This window comes from Capsella rubella, unplaced genomic scaffold, assembly GCF_000375325.1.
Source record: "Capsella rubella cultivar Monte Gargano unplaced genomic scaffold, Caprub1_0 scaffold_7, whole genome shotgun sequence".
In the NCBI taxonomy this organism is placed as follows: Eukaryota; Viridiplantae; Streptophyta; class Magnoliopsida; order Brassicales; family Brassicaceae; genus Capsella; species Capsella rubella.
The window spans coordinates 5,453,013-5,470,995 of record NW_006238917.1 but is presented as its reverse complement, the minus strand read 5'-3'; the positions used below and the strand labels follow the sequence as shown (position 1 = coordinate 5,470,995).

Sequence of the window (17,983 nt, the reverse complement as noted above, 5' to 3'; positions counted from 1 at the left end):
ACTTATTGCTGTCCTAGCTTTTCCGGTTTGATTTTTCTTCATTTTTAATCTCGGTTTGATATGTTTGTGTTACTGGTGGTGTTCAATTATACATTAGCCTTTCCGTTTAATAGGCGTTTTTGATATCTTCCTTCGTAGTGCTCTTTGAATCTTTCTATGTCAATCTTGGCTCTAATATAAGATAATTAAGTACAAGTACTTCAATAAGATTGCAGGTGTATGTAGATAAAAGAGGATATGGAACAGAATCAAACTGATTTAAATTGAGTGTATTTTATAAAGTTTCATTCAACCGCAAATCTCATATGGGGTTCAAGATAAGAGAGTGAACGTTATGTTGTTTATGTGAGGCCAGAGAAAAAAATTAAGAATTAATGAATTTGACAGAAGAAACAGAGTAAAGCGTTATCCATAAGGCCACAGCTTGCACGTAAGTAATACCTATGCATTATTATCGTTTATATTCGTTATCCTTTTTTGCCTCTTACTAAACCGTATCCTCTTCTCTTATCTACAACCGTTTATGTAAATCCCCTCTCTATATATAACAGAGACCACATCTTCATCAACAAAAAACAAAAAACTATAACAGAACATAAACATCTCGACAAGAACTCTCTCTCTTCTGTTCTTATTCTTTAAGAAACCTTTTTCTTTGTGTTTTCCTTTTGGTTAAAGACTGAAAGAGCAAATCAGAAACCAAACATAGTTGACAATAGAAGAAAATAATGAATATTCACGATGGTAAGCTGATTTCGACAACAGAAGATGAAGGTGGTGTTGTTGGAGTTTCAGGATCCTCGGCTAAAGTTTGTTCATCTTCACCTTCCATCTCTACGTGTTCATCTGAATTTACAGAGGATGCTTCCTGTTCAAATGGGCCTTTTGACGATCTATCAGACCTCATCTCTCAGCTCCCTATCATGTAATCCTCTCTCCCTAATCTCGTCGTGAAAGTGTTTATGTTTCGTATTTGAAAGACCATCCATAAGTAATTATATAGATTGTAGAGGATACTTCTTGGATTGATCAATATATTGGATTAATCCTTTGCTTATTTTTTAATCTTTTTATCCATTTGTAATGGTGTCATTTGATTTGAGGATCCTTCGTATGTCAGGATCTCAGAATCACCTCATTATGCTTCTTCTCTTTGATTGATCTTATATCTTTTGACACAGAAAATACTAACAAAATGATTGATCTTATTATGTTTTTCTTTTTCATAGCCACGTCAAGAAAGGACTTTCAAAGTATTATAAAGGCAAATCTCAGTCATTCACATCTCTAGCAAACGTCACAAGCCTGAAGGATCTCGTGAAAAGAGGATCAAATATGAAGTCATCCTGCAAAAGGGATTATTTGTATGGACCAAAGTCCACAATCTCCATGAAAGCCACAAGAACATCCTCAGGCCATTCCAATTCAAGATTAACTTTAAAATCATTTCATAATTCAACAAAATCAGTTCAATGACATGACAAAACAACCTTCTGGGTTCAGTTTAACTTTGTATACATGTTGCCCAAACTAAATGAGAAAAGTGAGGATTTAGGGCTGAAGAACACCTTTTCACTAATTCTGCAGAAAATTGTCCAAACGGATTAAAACCCTTTCATCGTTTGAGTCGTTTAAATTGTGTGACATGATGCATCAAATCTTGTAAACAGGGGTGATTCCAAGAAGGTGGAAGCATTTCCGCATGACTATGGCTGTTGCTTCACAGAGTAAGAGACGACTCGTCTCCTCAGGTGAACCATTGACCTGTAAAAATTCATGTGTCGAGTGAGACCATTGCCTGGTGGTTGATTATGCAGCTATACAGTCCAATATCAACATATCAAACAGAAACGTAGAATGTTGGGAATGCACACCTGACAATTGGAATAGAATCTGGTGTAATGGTCAGATAAACTATAGAGGTACTCGCATAGTACGCTTGGTAACAAGTTGGTGCAAGCTTCCTCAACCGTCTGCAAATCGTTCACACATGGGTTGTGCTATTGTTAATCATGTTACCAGGAAAAGGAAGTCAAATATGAAAGTGGTATCTAATGAGAATGTGTTTACCTCAGCAAATCGAAGCAAATGAAGCCCCAGTGCTCGCTCATCTGGATGATCCAATGCTAGCTTTCCTGTCTGCAATGACGCAGATATTGAAACATAAGAATTACTTTTTTTCGTATTGCGTAGGGTAGGAACTAATAATGGTCTACGTAGGTGTACGCTGATCCATTTATTATGAAAATGTAAAGATCGCACACACCCAAGAAAAAAAAAAAGACAAGCAAACCCCCAAAAAAGGCTCAGATTTAATCTTGAGACTCTCAGATTTAATAGTTCACTATAGACACTGGCATGGAGTTAACAGTTATGACGTTTCTGGTAGTTTAAGCTTTCAATTAATAGATTTTAATGCAGCACTTCCTTACTAGAGACAATGGTTCAGGTGCAGCCAAGAAGAACAAAAATAAAATTCAAGAGGAACAAAGAATAAAGCTCAAAAGTGATTTATGTTCAGGCGGCTAAAATACCTTTTTCAGCTCTTCTATATCTTTGCCAGACTTTCTGATGATTGAACAGATCCGAGCATGGGCGTAAAGAAGGTAAACAGCTGTATTTCCCTGCTCATGACATTTAATCAATAAGCATGTGTAGGTGATAGCTATGCAAATATGTAAACTAGATGGCAAATTCCAGTACCTTATCATTAAGCATTTGATCAAAGCTGAAAGTATAATTTGTCAATCTGTTGTTCTTCAGGTCAGCATACCTTGATAGAAAATTAAACAAAACCGCAAGTTAGCTTGTAGCATGAAAATATATAAAATCCCAACTGTCCAGACATCTTGAGAACACTCATCATATATGTGCAGTTTTGATTACAAAATGTCACCAAAAGCCAGAAGATACTGACAGAATTTACTATCACCAGCAGTAGCAGAGAGATGGTACTTACTTCACGGCACCATAGCCAATTGCCTCAGCTGTTTGGTCCAGCTCCTCGGGTGTCCATTCTTTGTCCTTACCTAAACAGAGAAACAACATATAAGGGATGGATAAACCAAATAATATAACTGAACAAGTGAATGATTGAACAATTCAAAACGTGGAGAATGCTGACATAAAGTAGGTACCATGCTCAACAAGGGCAATTTTACTGCGAGTCTTGGCCTCATCTAGCAAATCAACTAGGCGGACTACGTCTGTTGCCCGAGTTCTAAATCGCTTGCCATCTTCCCCAAGGACGAGACCGAAACCAACATGGTTAACTCTAGGGTAAGTTTTATCATTTTCTGGAAGCCAACCTGCTTTTCTAGCAGCCTGATTCAGAGTAACATGAAAATCAAAGTTACGACTGACAGTTTCAATCAAGAAATAACATTTCACAAGACGTCAAAACAATAAAACATTGATCAAACCTACTTTGAAGAACATATTAAAGTGCTGCTGCTGGCCAACATCGGTCACATATATAATCCACTCAGCTTTCTCTTCATTGAGCCGGTACCTGGGCCAAGCAGAATTTAGCAACAGCAGAAAATTCATTGAACATATGCAAGTTCAGATCAAGCCATACACTTCAGCAAATACAGACATGAAAAGTCTTAGTATATGAAATGTAGTTTCATACGATCACAACTAAAATTTGAATTTCATGGAATAATTAATTTAAAGATAACCCACCAAAGAGCAGTAAGATCTGTAGAGGCATAGTTAAAACCACCATCACTCTTTACAACCATGAGTGGGATGTTAAATCCTTCGAGGAAAATGACACGAGCACCTTCGCTTTCTTCAACCAACCCCTTGGTATTCAACTCTTCAATTACTTTAGGAATATGAGGGTTGTAAAAGCTTTCTCCCTGTCACGAATGAATGCATTGTATATTTCATCACCCACCAATGTATCTCTTTTTCCATATTATCTCAAATAGCATAGTATAGTTCCAGCTATATATTTACCTTTTCTTCAAGCTCAACTCGAAGGCGTTGATAAACCTTGGCAAACTCAGTTCGGCTGATTTCACAAATCTTAGCCCAAGCCTTACGGTAAACAGGATCTCCACCCTGCACCAAAGAAACAAAAAAAGATAGACAAGTGGGTAGTTTAGAACTTGCAACGAAAGGCAGCTGCGAAGAGACACTGCAAAGAAAGAAAAATACACTAATGATGTAAGTTAGGAAAACTGCTGTTTACCTGAAGACGGACCACAGCCTGTTGTGCTTTTTCCTTAAATTCCTCATCCAGATCAAATTTATGTTTTGATGCCTTGTAGAACACCTATCAAACAACATCCGAGGTTAGAAACTAAAGCAATTCGGTTCTTCACGCAGAGCATATTATGCTAACATTGCTACATAAAAACTGTAAAGCTTGTAAGGCCATAATAATAACAGTAAAGCTTGAGAGGCCAGATGATGTAAGGCAGCTGACCTGAAGATCTCCAATTGCTGTCTCAGTCACACTATCTGTATCAGGAAATTTCTCAAAGAGGTACTCAATTAGCATGCCAAACTGCAAAATAAAGAAGCTTTTTAATCTTTGATAAATATTAGGATACAGAAACTTAAGATAAAAAATCAAGGTTCATAAAATCATTTGAAGAGCAGAAAAGTAGTTACCTGTGTTCCCCAGTCACCAACATGGTTTCTGCGTAGAACTTCAACCTTTGAGTACTCGAGCATTCGAGCTATTGTGTCACCGATGATAGTTGATCTTAGATGACCAACATGCATTTCTTTTGCAATGTTGGGAGAGGAAAAATCAACTACAGCTCTCTTAACCGAAAGAGTAGGTGCCCATGTGTCAACTCCATCGATAAGCATATTTTCAATACTCTGCGGGTAGATTAGAAAAAAATTATGCTAAACATACATTATTTATACGAACACTAGAAAATGACTTAACTAAATACAACGAACGCACCTTAGCCATCCACTTAGGTGATAGTATAACATTAATAAATCCAGGTCCAGCTACAGAGCATGATTCCACCATCTCAGAAGTAGGGAGACTCTTAACGAGGGCCTATGTGAAAAAGGGAAAAGAATAAGAGTTATATGAAAACCAAACTCAGATTAGAATCAGCTTCACAACATACAGTATACAAAAAGCCACGAAATTCTATAGATCAAACCAACCTGTCCAACAGCTGGAGGACCCTTGAACGGAGTACCCTTTCCTTTAATTATGGACCATAGACCCATTGCATTGTTACTGCAGAAAACCATATGATGAAAGAATCTAATTCAACAAACCGTAGAGAACTTATTTGGACCTTTAATTTCATAATACTAAGTGGGAAGAGAGATCACCATTGGTAATCTCCAAATTTTCCAGCATCGGAGGCAGCCACCAAAGGCTCAACACTAGGTTCATCAGGAACTGTTAATTTTAGAGCCACATCAAACAGCTTTGCGAGTTGGCGTTTTAGATTTCCCGTACATTCCTCATTCTGTCATTAGCACTCAAAAAATTAGTCATGAAACAGGGAAAGAAGCATGTTACAATTTAAACTTTCTCATAGATTTTTCAAAAAAAAAAAATGGTGACTTACAGCAGCCATGGTTGCCACGGACTTAGCTCTGGTAGCGAAAGCAAATCTCCAAGCCGTTGCTCTCAATTTTTCTGTCTAGGTTACAAAACCACATAGGGAAATCAGTACATGCAAAAAGCAAGAAAACAATGAAACTTAGATCGAAATTGCTACTCTTCAATTGGAGTTCCAACAAAGCACTGATACAGAGTACACAGACCATGTTGAAATATAAACAAAAAACGAACACCTACCATCCTCAGCATTTCGATGTAAGCAAAAACGAAACTTTGCAAAAATACCAAGCAAACAATGTATCATTTCACAAAATTCCCCAAAAAAATCAAAACTTTATAGCAGCACATCAGCTAAACCAGAAATGGGCATTCTTTGCTAATAACAACAATCTAATTCTCAACAAAAGGTTGCAATAGAAAGGTTAAACACAACCTAAAAATTTAAGAAGCAAATGGAGAATATAAGGCGAGCACAGATAAGGACAAGTAGAGATAACGAGAGATAAGAGCTCGGAGAAATGAGTTTACCAGTCGGAGAAGACGAAGAGAAATAAGAGAAGTGATGATGGGAACGAGAAAAACGATTGATGGAGAAGAGAGAAGACGGCGGTGCTGTTGCTGTAACCGGAAAAAGGGTTAGACTTATTGCCATTGCTCCTCTCTCTCTTCTTCACCTTTAATCTCCTTCTTTTCCTTTTTTATTTTTTATTTTATTTTCTTTTACTTACAAATTATTCAGGAAATCTTGGTGTTGGGCCGGGAAAATCAAAGGCCCAGTATTTTAAAATCCGGATAGGCCCGAGTACTGGTTTCAGTCTGCTTACTCGAGAAACCTTGGCCGTGGACGATATGTATGGTATGATGACTAAAAACAATATAAATTAATCGTTTAACATCTCCAGCCAGGCATAGCCTCAGGAGGACTACTAATTCTAGAGCACAAAGATTTGATGACCTTGTAATCGTCTGGATAACCGAGAATATATAAGAAAGTCCTTGTTTGCCATGTCGAAGCTTCCATGCCTCCAGAAGCTCAGCAAAGTTTGGTGAGCTCTGGAAATAAAGACGCAACAAATTGCCGCCAGTTTCTCCCTTTAGTAACTTACCAAATTCTTTGGCAGCATCAGAGCATAGCTTAATCTCGTGTAAGCAAATATTATTCAACAATTCCCTAAGTTTAGCTTCATGCGATGATCTGAAAGCCATCATCACTGGGAAATTTTCCAACTCAACAAGATCTCTATTCCCTTTGTCCATCACCACCATTCAATCAGAAAAGTACGGGAAACAAGTTTTAGTTGATGCCAAAAGTGATGGAAACATGAAAAAAAACCCGATTGAAGGAGAATAGAGAAGACGGCTGTGGTGGTGTTAGCTTTAACGCCTATCACCGGATAAAACGGTTTAGAGTTATTGCCGCCTCTCTGCCCTTTAATCTCCTTCTTTCCATTTTTTGTCTTCTAATTTATTTTTTTAAAAATAAATTATTAAAAAAAAAACGTAAGGCAATTATGGGCCGAAAAATATATTAGAAAGATTCACAAAAGGGGAAATCAAATCTTTTATTATATAACTCTTGATATAGTGTTGTACACAGTGTATGCAAGTCTTCTTCAGGTAGAAGAACTTGTGACAATCGACACAAGTCTCAGAAGCTCCGAGATTATGAGAACAGGAACAATAATAGTAAATATAGCTTCATAAACACTAAACCCCTAATCTTTCTATCAAACGCTTCTCAACATATCCGATTTATCCTCCATAATTATGAGTAGTAATTAAACGACTATGCAAGAGTTTCATTTGTTGTCCCTGTATTTAGAGAAAGCAAGAAGAAAGACTAATGTGACCAAAGCCTATAACAACAATAATGAATGGCGTAATAGATTTAAAGAGTTGAATTAATAGTACCTCTTAACAAAAGAGTCATCTTCAGTGTTTATCACAATCTTTTCACCTGCCTCAAGATAAGATGGTACCTGAGGAATTCATGGTGGAATCGAGAGTTATTTTGGTATTTAGATTAACCAAACTAGTTCCTGATCGATGAAGATCAACTAATAGTAATAGCGGCAACTTACCTGAATAGTGGAACCATTATCCAGGACAGCTCTCTTGTACCTGCAATTTAAGAAATAAGGCTGTTTTTCATAACTTCTATAAGATTTGACTCATGGTGTTGAGGATACAAAATGGTTCATGCGAAAATCAACAATATGTTACATGCATATACTGTATAGAGAACAAGTGTTCCTGATTTTTTAATAAAGACATACCGAGGAGCTGATGTTAGGCCTTTCATGGGAAGTTGTGTTTCTACTACTGTGCATGTAATATGCTTAGGGATAGATGCAGATAAAGCTCTTCCATCATATAGCTGCAACTGAACTTTCATTTCCTCTGTCAATCACGAGGAAGGATGGGACAAAGAGATACATAGCAGATATGTTTAGTATTTCTAGCACATGCACAAATCATTCAGCAAAAACAACAGAAATGGATTTCATCATCAAACAACGGCTACTTTGCACTTAGATATTTTATATTGTTGTTTAAAAAATCATCAACAAAGGAATCAACGCAACATGCATTGCAAATGACATCATCGTACTACCAACCTTTTAAATATACCGCAGCTTTGCCAAATATGTCTAAAGGCACTTCAACTTGCTCAAACGTATTAGGCCTGTTGGATATACATAGTTAAGCAAATATTGTTAAGCAACTCGAGGTCCTACAGAATGTTTAAGTAGATATAAAACAGGTAAGGAGACTACACATAAAATGGACTCACTCAATCAGAAATGCAGTATCACCCTCTGTATATAAACACGTGAAAGATTTCTCCTCAACAAAAACCTCTGCAGTAAATGATGCTATCAATCAATATCACAGCAAAATAGTTCACCTATACTACAATGCTGCTAATAGCAAAATGGTTAGGGAACCCAAAAAGAACGACTTATAGTAGGCAAGAGATTAATTTAGACAAAGCTATGAATGATGTAGGATAAACAAACATACTCTCAACCGACTCCTCAGATCCAAAGCGCAAGTTAAGCTTATTCCCACTGTCGACATCACGAAGCTCAACCTGTTTCCCACAAAGATGAGAGATGCAAACGTTGAGGCTAAGACACAGGATATCAACAAAAACACGAAATAAACGAACCAAAACACTAAATTGTTGTCGATTGTACAGACAAGAGGCAAAAACAGAAGAAGATCCGTATCTAACAAATTTTTCTGCATGAATCAAAAAATTTGACTCACGTGCCTAAATTACTAAATCAGGTTGACATGTCCGAAGTTTGCTAGTGATTGGTGAAGAGTTTCATACCTGTATGGAAGCTCCTCCTCTACCTTGTTGTTTATGCTCTGCTTCTACAACCTACATCATCAAAAAGGATCATTACTGTTTCTCAATGCGTGGGAACTAAAACAAACCTGAAGATATAAAACATTTGTCCAGATGACTAACCCGAAATGTACGTCCTGAAGGTGCAACGGTCCATCAAATTGAGTTAAATCTTACTCATCCAAAAACGATCAGATGTATAATCAAAAGGAGAAAACTTCAAAAACAAACCTGTTCGTTCAATTACATTCCCTGGCCTTAGCTGAAATTAAAAACCCGAAAAATCAGAGTGAGAACACGGACTGTACAACATGCTCGGCGCAAATCAAGTTCACAGGTAAGCTTTGCTGGCATCAACTTCGAGTCCTCAAAATCGATTCAATTTATCAAAAGTACAAATCTTCTCGAAGAACAAAAAGGTGCAATATAAATCGCTAGTCAAAATGAGCAGTAACTTTAGTCTCCGTTATCAAACTTTACCTGAATCGCGTTAACCTTAACACCACGGCGTTGCACAGTAGACCACGGAGAATAAAGCGGAGGCGTTTCTCGGCAGTATCCACCGGCGGCGTAGGGGGCTGATGACAACGACCCGCTCAAAGAATACAGTGACCTCCTAGTCGTTAGGGGTTCAAGCAAAGTGGCATTGGAGAGGGAGAAGAGAGATCGAAAGACTGAGATTCTCTTGAAATGGTGAAGCCCTCTCATCTCCGTTTAACTCTACAGCAATCGGAAACTGGTTCTCCCTACTCCGATGATGCTTAAACTAATAAAATCAGGACGGCGTCGCGATTCAAAAATACGTCGCCGTTGCTAGAAATGTTGATGCCTCGAGAGCACGCCGTTAAGACGGAACGAATTATTACGGCGTCGTTTCGATGTTGCTGATGATATTAATCGTATGGATAATGGACGCCGTTAATAGAACTAACGATTACGGCGTTGTTACTCCGGCGCTAAACGGGGACATTTCACAAAGCAACCCTCATTTTCTTATCGACGGACAAGGCCTTCTAAATCCAGTATTGGGCCTTAGAAGTAGCCCATTTAAATCACTATTTTACGCTATTTTGCTCACACACTCGAATGATTTTTATTGTAAACCCACAAATTATTATTTTGTCAATTACAACCCTTCCTCCACTTATTCAATACTTAAGAGATGAAAACAAAACGATGAAAGCAATTGTACTCATGATCAGGATTAAAAATATAAATCAATACCTTGAAGTTAAATCCATCATTTTCTTTGAAGATGTCATTATTATAGCTTACAAGTTGTTTACTTGTTATAATTGTCCCCTCCCACTACTCTAATGCTTTGAGATTACGATTTCAACTCATTAAAAAGGTGACAGAGAATTATTTTATTGATATTAGGATGTGGAAAAATCTTACGTAGAAAAATAATACATAAGCGAGAACAAGGAAAAAAAAAAAAACAACAACAATCAAAGAATATGATTGTCGTAAAATGAAAAAGACAAATTAAAGAGATATGTTTTAGAAAAGAAACCCAAAGGCCAAAGTGGCAACAGAGGCGAAGAAAGCAGGGATGGACAAGGAAGCGTCGGAGGTAGGACTCGGAGCCGGAGCCTCCACCGCGGAAGCCTGTTGCATGGCTGAGAAAGCCATCGTCGCCACCAAAACCGTCAAAATGAGTCTCATTTTCATTGCCTCCATTGGTTTCTCTCTAAGTGGTTCTTCGACAAAAGCACGAAGATATTATATGTTTAGTGTGTTATGATGTGTTGTGTGACTTGTGGCCTTGTGGGTTTATATATACAAATGGATGCGTGTAAGGCCAACTGTGTAATTATCACTTTAAAAATTTAATAAGCACCAACACAATTAATACATTTTCGAATTGTTGTAATTCTTTGTATTTGGTAGAGAAACAAACATTCTTTAGTCACATGAACCTCTCTGTAAAGCCAAGTGAGATCTTTAGTTGAAAAATAAAGAGTTGGAAAGAATAGTGCAGGCGCCGATTTAAGTTGTATATTGTTTTCCTTGGAGAAAGGGATAATATAATATGGTTGGTTCAAAGATTATACAGTTCAAAAGTTGTCGTATTTTTCAATTAATATACAGTTCATCATACCAGGAACATTTTTTCTTAATAATTTAAAGAGAGAAGAAATAGGATACCGTTTTGTTTTTTTCCATTTGACGACCGTGACAGTGAATAGATAATAGATTAGAGAAAGCAATTAGCTGTTTAGTTTGTTGTTTCTTTGTAGGTACAGTAAAGAATATGTGAATTTGATCTGATGGTTCCATGTGCTCTCACTTTATATAATTGGCTCAGTCCATTTTATCCCAATTATTGCTCAAAATTCGATATAACAAGAATTTGTACAATTTGACCCTAAAAAAAAAAGAAAAAAGTTGTACAATGTAAGTTATAATTGTATTAAACAAAATTAAGATGAATAAGGTATAATACATACCATCTTTGTAATTCTCGATTATATTTTTGAAATTATATTGATTCTTATATATTTTTTTTAAGTTATAAAGTTATGAAGGAAAAGTAAATTGAAATTGTTTCGTCAAACTAACAAGCTTCAACTACATGTCTCTGATTAGCGGGTTAATCAGTGGGTACAACAACCTCATGCGATTGCGGTATTGCCTATGCCTATATTCTATTAGTCTATACTATTACCATACAAGACTCTGATTCAAAATGAAGAACCATCATGAAACTATCCGATTCACACTAACAAAATATAAAGCAAGCTTCTTTCTTGGGAGCCAAGAAACCAACAACTCGCCAAGCCTAGATATCCAATAATGCTGGTTTAAGAACAAACATCGTTCTTGATCTTAAAGCTCATCACATCAGACACAGAGCCAGAAAGATCCAAAAACAGAGTTGTCTACTCTAAACCCGGATTATAAACCAAAAACTCTCTTGATCTCTGATCAATTCCACAACACAAAAACAAATCGGGGGCATGCTGCTTCATTAGTCTTTTAACATTTCGAGGTAAAATCGATTCAACGATTGCAGATTATAATCATGTATTGATGGGTCTAATCATCAAGGAATAGACTTAAACGAACCCAAATATAGACAATATTCACAAGGACACAAACTGTAATCCGGAAAAAATATTGGATTTTCACCAAATCACAAGAACTACAGAGTATATACATCGAACACAGAGAGAAAACAGAGTAATCGCAAAGAAAAGAAAAAAAAAAAAAAAAACCTTTACAAAGAAGAGAGAACATGATCGAGTTTAGTTTGATCACTCAAAATGCAGATGAAAATGATGCTGATGTGTAGCGATGGAAGATGAAGATGAACCATAAACAAAAGAGTGATCATCATGATCGTCTTCGTCGGCTTCAGGATAGAGCAAACCTGGAGGAGGAAGGCAGAGAAAAGACAAGAGACATAAAGCGAATCGACCCAATTGCTGGAGCGGGAAGAAGCAGACTAGCTCAAGCATCTCGCTGCTGCTTATGCGATCGGACGGTGGGATCCGCCGTAGTCGTTGCCAAATCTCCGCCGACAAATGGGCTACGGACATAACTGTCTGGCCGTTGAACACCATGTTCGTATCATACACTGTTTATTCAGACAGAACTGTAACTGGATGATGTTTCCGTGATTTTCGTCCAATTTGTCTCTGTTTGTGTGTACAATACACCAAGGTTTGGGTTTTCCCACGATCTTTCACCCTTCCTGATCTTGCCACGTTGACTTCTATGTTTCATCATCATCATTAACCGAATACTGCTTAATCCATTTTTTTAAGTGTTTAATTAATTAAAAAAGCTAGCAAATCAAAACGAAGCCTATTGTTTTAGTGGAAGTTAAAAATCATAGTGATTAGTTCTATACCATATTTGGTTTCAGTTTACATTAAGAACTATTGCAAATTATTAGAAGTAATAGGATGATAAAAATATATGTTTTTTTGGTTTTGTTCTGTTGTAAATAGGTACTATATGGAACTAAATTTTGTAGGAATGTTTTAGCTTCTAGTAGAAGTGAGAATGATGGGACTCGTAAGCTACTGTCTCTATAGGTTTCACCTTAATCCATTAAGCTGTTTTCTCCACAGGTAAGCTACCATTCTTTGATCCAACTAAAACTCTGCAAACGATCACTCTGATGTAGTTATTAGTCAGACGCAATGTTAGTATCAATAAATGATCTTTGTTTGGGTTGGTTCTTAGTTTATGCTTATATACCGTAGTTTTTACGCAATTTAGACCATGTACGGTTTATTTACTTTTAACCATCCCCTCTAAATATTTTTGGTCGCTTTAATTTCGGTTATACACCCATAACTTTGGGGATTTCACAGTCTCTCTCACATTAAAGTTGAGACCTTTCAGCTTTCACAATTCGCTGTGCCCTGTGGCAAGCTTCGTCTTCATCTGGGTTTTGGTATTTTTGGGTTATGATCTGGGTTTGCTAGCTCCTTTGCTATCCTCTCCTGAGAAATGTAAACCAACTTTGGGTTTAGGGTTTTGTGTGAAACGGGGGTTTGCGACTATAGAGGGTAAAATCAACGAGGCCTAGGGCATTGGTCAGCTCCTGAATCAATCATCCCTCTCATTTTACACTTCTAGCATCAGCTTGTCACTCTAGAAATCCAGGAAGCACTAAGGAACGACGAGTGTATCTCCAACCAATCAACTGTAAGTTTTTTTTGTGACCACTATAAGTCTGTTGTGTCTTTTCTTCACACGGATTTATGAAACCCCTTTAGGTTCTTTAATCTGTAGGCTCCAATCGTAGACTTGTCCTTTTGCCACAGAAGCTCAAAGTTTGAGATTCCAGAGCATTGTTTCTCACATGGACCGTATCAGTCAACTTTCGGATGATTTGCTCTTGCAGATTTTGTCATGTGTTCCGACTAGAAATGTTGTGGCCACAAGTCTTTTATCCAAAAGATGGCGGTTTCTTTGGATGTTAGTGCCACAGCTTCGATACGATGATACCAATCACAATGGTATTGGTGACTATACGATATTCTCTCAGTTTGTGTACAGGTCTTTGCTATCAAATAAGGCTCCTGTTCTACAACATTTGCATCTGAATCTTGGCGCTCGCTGTCCTGCTATAGATATTGCTCTATGGATTGATGTTGCAGTTAGTCGTCGTGTGCGTGAGCTGGAAGTTCTTATTCGTTCTCCCTGGAATGTGTCTTTCAGTTTGCCAAGTAGCGTATATACCTCTGATACACTAGAGACCTTGAGACTCATCGATTTCGTTCTTCTGAATATTCCTTCTTCAGTTCGTCTCCCGTCCCTCAAAGTTCTGCACCTAAGGACTATTGATTACGTAGACGATGCATCTCTACCAAGTCTTTTATCTGGTTGTCCAAATCTTGAAGAATTGTTTGTGGAGCGACATGAGGAAGACTTAGTAATGGGTGTCACTGTGGCTGTGCCTTCCTTACAACGGTTATCTATGTTGGACCGAAATGATGTTAATGGTAGTCGATATGTGATAGATGCCCCTTCTTTGAAATGCCTTAACATTAGAGATGAAGCATTGTACGACTACCGTCAAATTGAGAACATGCCTGAGTTGGTCGAGGCATATGTTGAGATTACTAAAAGAGTTCCTCACAAATTTCTGAGGTCTCTTACTTCTGTCCGACATCTTTCTCTATGTTTATCACTTTCAGAGGTAATTACAAACCTTTAGAATATTGAATCTTGTGATTTTTCATATTATTACCCCTCTCAATGTTACTTTATGCTATTGTGTATACTAAAAAAACAGGTTACGTGTCCTTCTGGTATGATCTTCAGTCAGCTTGTTCATCTGAACTTGTATACATTTGCTGAAGGTTGGTGGACACTTCTTACTTATATGCTCCAAGATTCCCCCAAACTAAGAGTTCTCAAACTCATTGATGTACGTTCCTCCGTGGTCTCTATATTATGCTTTTATCTGGTTTAGTTTCCCAAAATTATTGACTGATAACTCTCATGCTGGTCTTAGAAACATGATTCTGTTCTTTGTGGCAAAGAAACCCCAATTGGTTGGAAGCCACCTAGTTATGTCGTCCCAGAGTGTATTTTGTTTAGTCTCGAGGCATTTGAGTGGATTGGGTACAAAGGGAGACGAGGAGATAGAGAGATGGCAACATATGTCCTAATGAATGCTGCTTGTTTGAGGACAGCAAAGTTCTCTCCAGAATCTAATGATGTGGGAACGAAGTATCAGATGCTCAAGGAGTTGGCATCAGTACCTACAGCTTCAACTTCGTCTCAGCTTCTATTCGACTGAATATTTTTCTTGGAATCTCATTTATGTTTGTGTTTAGTTTGGTTAAAGACTGGTTTAACAAAACATGCATGAATCATGATGAACCATGTCAAAGTCAAACCCAACTTGCTTCTCTTCTGTACCTCAAACTCAAAAGTGTGGAGATGAACGTTTTATTTAATTTCGTATTTCAACAGGAAACATGATCATCTCTGTTTTTACATTGTGTTACGGTAACATAACACAGCTTTACCCTCTCATCTATGTTTGACGCTGGATATACATTAACGTTCTCAAAACATGTGGCTTCACAGCTAGCAAAATATCAATATGTATGTGACTTCAAAGTTCAAACCATCCTTAATCACTTTAAAAAATTATAGATGACGATTTATTGTACCAAATGGTAATTTTATTTTTTTTTTTTTTTTTTTTTTTTTTTTTATATTTTATTTTACCAAATGGTAATTTTGACATTATTTATACCTACATTTGTTTTTGGCCGCTATATTAAAAGATTAGGGTTTATACTTTTATGCCTGAAACAGAGTAACCCCCGTAACACTGGAGAGTCACTATACACCTAATTGAGTCATTGGTTCGTGAATCAACCCCTGATATACTTTTTTCTAGGGTTTAGGTTATATCCTAGCTTCCTCTCGCGCGTCAATTCTTAGTCCTTAGTCCCCAGGACAAAAAGAGCTTGACAAACAAGGTACTACGCATATCTCCAAACAGTCACTGTAACTTATTGTGATTCTCTCTGTTTTTCTTTTGTTGTGTGTCTTTGATACGAATCATATATGTATTCATCTTTACTCTTTTCAAATTTTGTTTTTGTATAGTGTTGACATGGAGAACATCATCAGTCAGTGTCCAGATGACTTGCTCTTGCGAATAATGTCATGTATTCCGACAAAAGATGTCATTGTCACGAGTCTTTTGTCCAAAAGATGGCGATATCTTTGGAGATCGGTGCCAAAACTTGAATATGATTGTAGAAGCCAAAACAAAAGATTCACACAGTTTGTTTACAGGTCTTTGCTAAAACATAACGCTCCAGTTCTCCAGAGGTTGGATCTCAAGAATCTTAGTCTTCACCCTGAATGCCGTGCCGTAGATATTGGACTATGGATTGATATTGCAGTTAGTCGTCAACTGCGTGAGCTTGAAATTTCTATTCATTATTCTGAGGAAGGATCCTTCTGTTTGCCTAGTAGCTTATACACATGTGAAACACTCGAGAGCTTGTCACTCACCATTAAAAGTTGTGTTCTTGTGGATGTTCCTATAGCAGTTTGTCTCCCTTCCCTCAAAAAATTATACCTAATTAGGAGTTCCGGGTGCATAGACAATGCACATGTTCTTAGGATTATATCCGGTTGCCCTAAACTTGAGGAGTTGCGTTTAGCAAGACCTGATGATGGTGATGGCGGCAATATGATACATATGGCAGGCCACACTATAGAATTCACTATTGATGTGTCTTCCTCAAAAGGATGGTCTTTTTTGGGGTATGAGTTTGATCAGATATTTGGAAAGGGTAGTAGAAATGTGATCAAGGCTCCTTTGAAGTACTTTTCTGTGTGTAATTCTGTTCTTCTCGACTCCCGTCGGAGAAGGCCTGATTTGGTCATGGCACGTATTGGGACTGCTAATGGATATATTACTCACAAGTATCTCGCAAAGATTACTAAGGTCAGAGGCCTTTATCTATGTTTATCACTATCAGAGGTAATAACAGATCTTGTGATCATTTGCATATATATATATAGTGTTCCTTGATCAGTACTATTCTAACTTGCGTATTTTTTTTTTGTAAATATAACAGGTTATGAATCCTTCTGAAATGATCTTTTGTCACCTTGTTGACCTTAAGATATGTACATGTACTCAAGGTTGGTGGGATCTTCTTACTCATATGCTCCAAGATTCCCCTAAACTACAGTTTCTGACAGTCACCAATGTATGCAGTCTCTTTTTTTTCTTTCTCTGTACAGTCACTTTTGTCACAAGTAAATGCTTTTGATCGTGATAACATAACAAAGAAGTTGTTCGTAATTGGTATTAGGAACGTTGCCGTGGACTTGCTAGTATAGAGATCCCGTATTGGTGGAAGGGGCCGAGTTCTATTCCCGCTTGTTTGTTGTCCAGTCTTGAAGGTTTCAGGTGGAGTGGGTATAAAGGGAGACAAGGAGAAAAAGAACTAGCAACATATGTCCTAGAGAATGCTACTGGTTTGAAGAAAATGATTTTCTCTTCGGAAACAATTGATTTTAGAGAGAAGTATAGGATGCTCAAAGACTTAGCATCTGTTCCTAGGCCTTCGCCATCATGTCGGATTCTGTTCGACTGAACATGTTATGTATTTGCTTTCTTGCACTGTATATTTTGAACACACGAACAGATGTGACTAAAGAAAGACTATTTTGGTGTTCGGTTTGAATTGTTATTTTGCTTCGGTTAACTAATTCGCACATTTTGTTTGGCCTGAGTAATTGAGAATTGATGCTGAGATAGTGTTTCACATAGAGATCATCAGACATCAATATTTACAGAATATCAATATTTACAGAATACTTTTTGGACTTCTTCGACGCTTAAGAAATCCCTAATCACAACTATATTCCTTGGTATACTGTAAACGGGAAATAAAGTTAAAGAGCGTTCGTCATTTAGTTTTGGTGTTTATACGCTCCCGCCAAAAAGTATTTTGATGATAATTTAATTCGATTTATGTCTCTCTTGCTTACAGTCAAAATTGGTATGACTTTTAAATTATTGAAACGGGCTTTATATCGATTCTGAATCGGTTTATGTC

General features: G+C 37.3%; 7 protein-coding genes across 10 annotated transcripts; 3 read left to right on the top strand and 4 right to left on the bottom strand.

Moving 5' to 3' along the window:
• The first annotated feature begins 589 nt into the window (after positions 1 to 589).
• LOC17880717 lies at positions 590 to 1,502 on the top strand. Its single transcript, XM_006285389.2, has 2 exons — positions 590 to 925; positions 1,230 to 1,502. Exons 1-2 carry the CDS (start codon positions 729 to 731, stop codon positions 1,474 to 1,476), a joined length of 444 nt encoding a protein of 147 aa, XP_006285451.1. The 5' UTR covers positions 590 to 728; the 3' UTR covers positions 1,477 to 1,502.
• On the bottom strand, positions 1,455 to 6,236 carry LOC17877541 (arginine--tRNA ligase, chloroplastic/mitochondrial). Of its 2 annotated transcripts, none has more exons than XM_006283230.2 (18): positions 6,086 to 6,236; positions 5,562 to 5,632; positions 5,320 to 5,459; positions 5,146 to 5,221; positions 4,931 to 5,032; positions 4,627 to 4,842; positions 4,439 to 4,519; positions 4,202 to 4,285; positions 3,967 to 4,071; positions 3,688 to 3,866; positions 3,427 to 3,511; positions 3,138 to 3,324; positions 2,960 to 3,029; positions 2,704 to 2,773; positions 2,535 to 2,624; positions 2,071 to 2,139; positions 1,875 to 1,973; positions 1,455 to 1,764 (listed from the first exon to the last, which is right to left on the bottom strand). In XM_006283230.2, the coding sequence occupies exons 1-18, from the start codon at positions 6,207 to 6,209 to the stop codon at positions 1,654 to 1,656; spliced, it is 1,959 nt and encodes a 652-aa protein (XP_006283292.1). In that variant the 5' UTR covers positions 6,210 to 6,236; the 3' UTR covers positions 1,455 to 1,653. The 2 variants fall into 2 exon arrangements, with proteins under 2 accessions (XP_006283292.1, XP_006283291.1); XM_006283229.2 differs by having other exon boundaries at positions 5,562 to 5,636; positions 6,086 to 6,187.
• An 863-nt stretch (positions 6,237 to 7,099) lies between these two features.
• On the bottom strand, positions 7,100 to 9,759 carry LOC17880307 (elongation factor P). The gene is made up of 11 exons (XM_023779095.1): positions 9,396 to 9,759; positions 9,147 to 9,177; positions 9,039 to 9,052; positions 8,898 to 8,948; positions 8,582 to 8,651; positions 8,352 to 8,418; positions 8,176 to 8,243; positions 7,834 to 7,957; positions 7,639 to 7,678; positions 7,469 to 7,536; positions 7,100 to 7,369 (listed from the first exon to the last, which is right to left on the bottom strand). Exons 1-11 carry the CDS (start codon positions 9,621 to 9,623, stop codon positions 7,357 to 7,359), a joined length of 774 nt encoding a protein of 257 aa, XP_023634863.1. The 5' UTR covers positions 9,624 to 9,759; the 3' UTR covers positions 7,100 to 7,356.
• Positions 9,760 to 10,258: 499 nt separating this feature from the next.
• LOC111829687 (arabinogalactan peptide 13) lies at positions 10,259 to 10,653 on the bottom strand. The gene has a single exon (XM_023779558.1). The coding sequence runs from the start codon at positions 10,596 to 10,598 to the stop codon at positions 10,419 to 10,421; it is 180 nt and encodes a 59-aa protein (XP_023635326.1). The 5' UTR covers positions 10,599 to 10,653; the 3' UTR covers positions 10,259 to 10,418.
• Positions 10,654 to 12,175: 1,522 nt separating this feature from the next.
• LOC17877779 lies at positions 12,176 to 12,532 on the bottom strand. Its single transcript, XM_006284861.2, has one exon. The coding sequence runs from the start codon at positions 12,482 to 12,484 to the stop codon at positions 12,176 to 12,178; it is 309 nt and encodes a 102-aa protein (XP_006284923.1). The 5' UTR covers positions 12,485 to 12,532.
• Positions 12,533 to 13,217: 685 nt separating this feature from the next.
• LOC17879195 (F-box/FBD/LRR-repeat protein At4g26340) lies at positions 13,218 to 15,383 on the top strand. Of its 3 annotated transcripts, none has more exons than XM_023779099.1 (4): positions 13,218 to 13,580; positions 13,780 to 14,577; positions 14,674 to 14,808; positions 14,896 to 15,383. In XM_023779099.1, the coding sequence occupies exons 2-4, from the start codon at positions 13,852 to 13,854 to the stop codon at positions 15,181 to 15,183; spliced, it is 1,149 nt and encodes a 382-aa protein (XP_023634867.1). In that variant the 5' UTR covers positions 13,218 to 13,580; positions 13,780 to 13,851; the 3' UTR covers positions 15,184 to 15,383. The 3 variants fall into 3 exon arrangements, with proteins under 3 accessions (XP_023634867.1, XP_006283807.1, XP_023634866.1); XM_006283745.2 differs by having other exon boundaries at positions 13,668 to 14,577; XM_023779098.1 differs by having other exon boundaries at positions 13,652 to 14,577.
• A 631-nt stretch (positions 15,384 to 16,014) lies between these two features.
• Positions 16,015 to 17,518, top strand: LOC17879949 (putative F-box/FBD/LRR-repeat protein At4g26350). The gene is made up of 3 exons (XM_006285750.1): positions 16,015 to 16,896; positions 16,994 to 17,128; positions 17,234 to 17,518. The coding sequence occupies exons 1-3, from the start codon at positions 16,015 to 16,017 to the stop codon at positions 17,516 to 17,518; spliced, it is 1,302 nt and encodes a 433-aa protein (XP_006285812.1).
• The last annotated feature ends 465 nt before the right edge of the window (positions 17,519 to 17,983 follow it).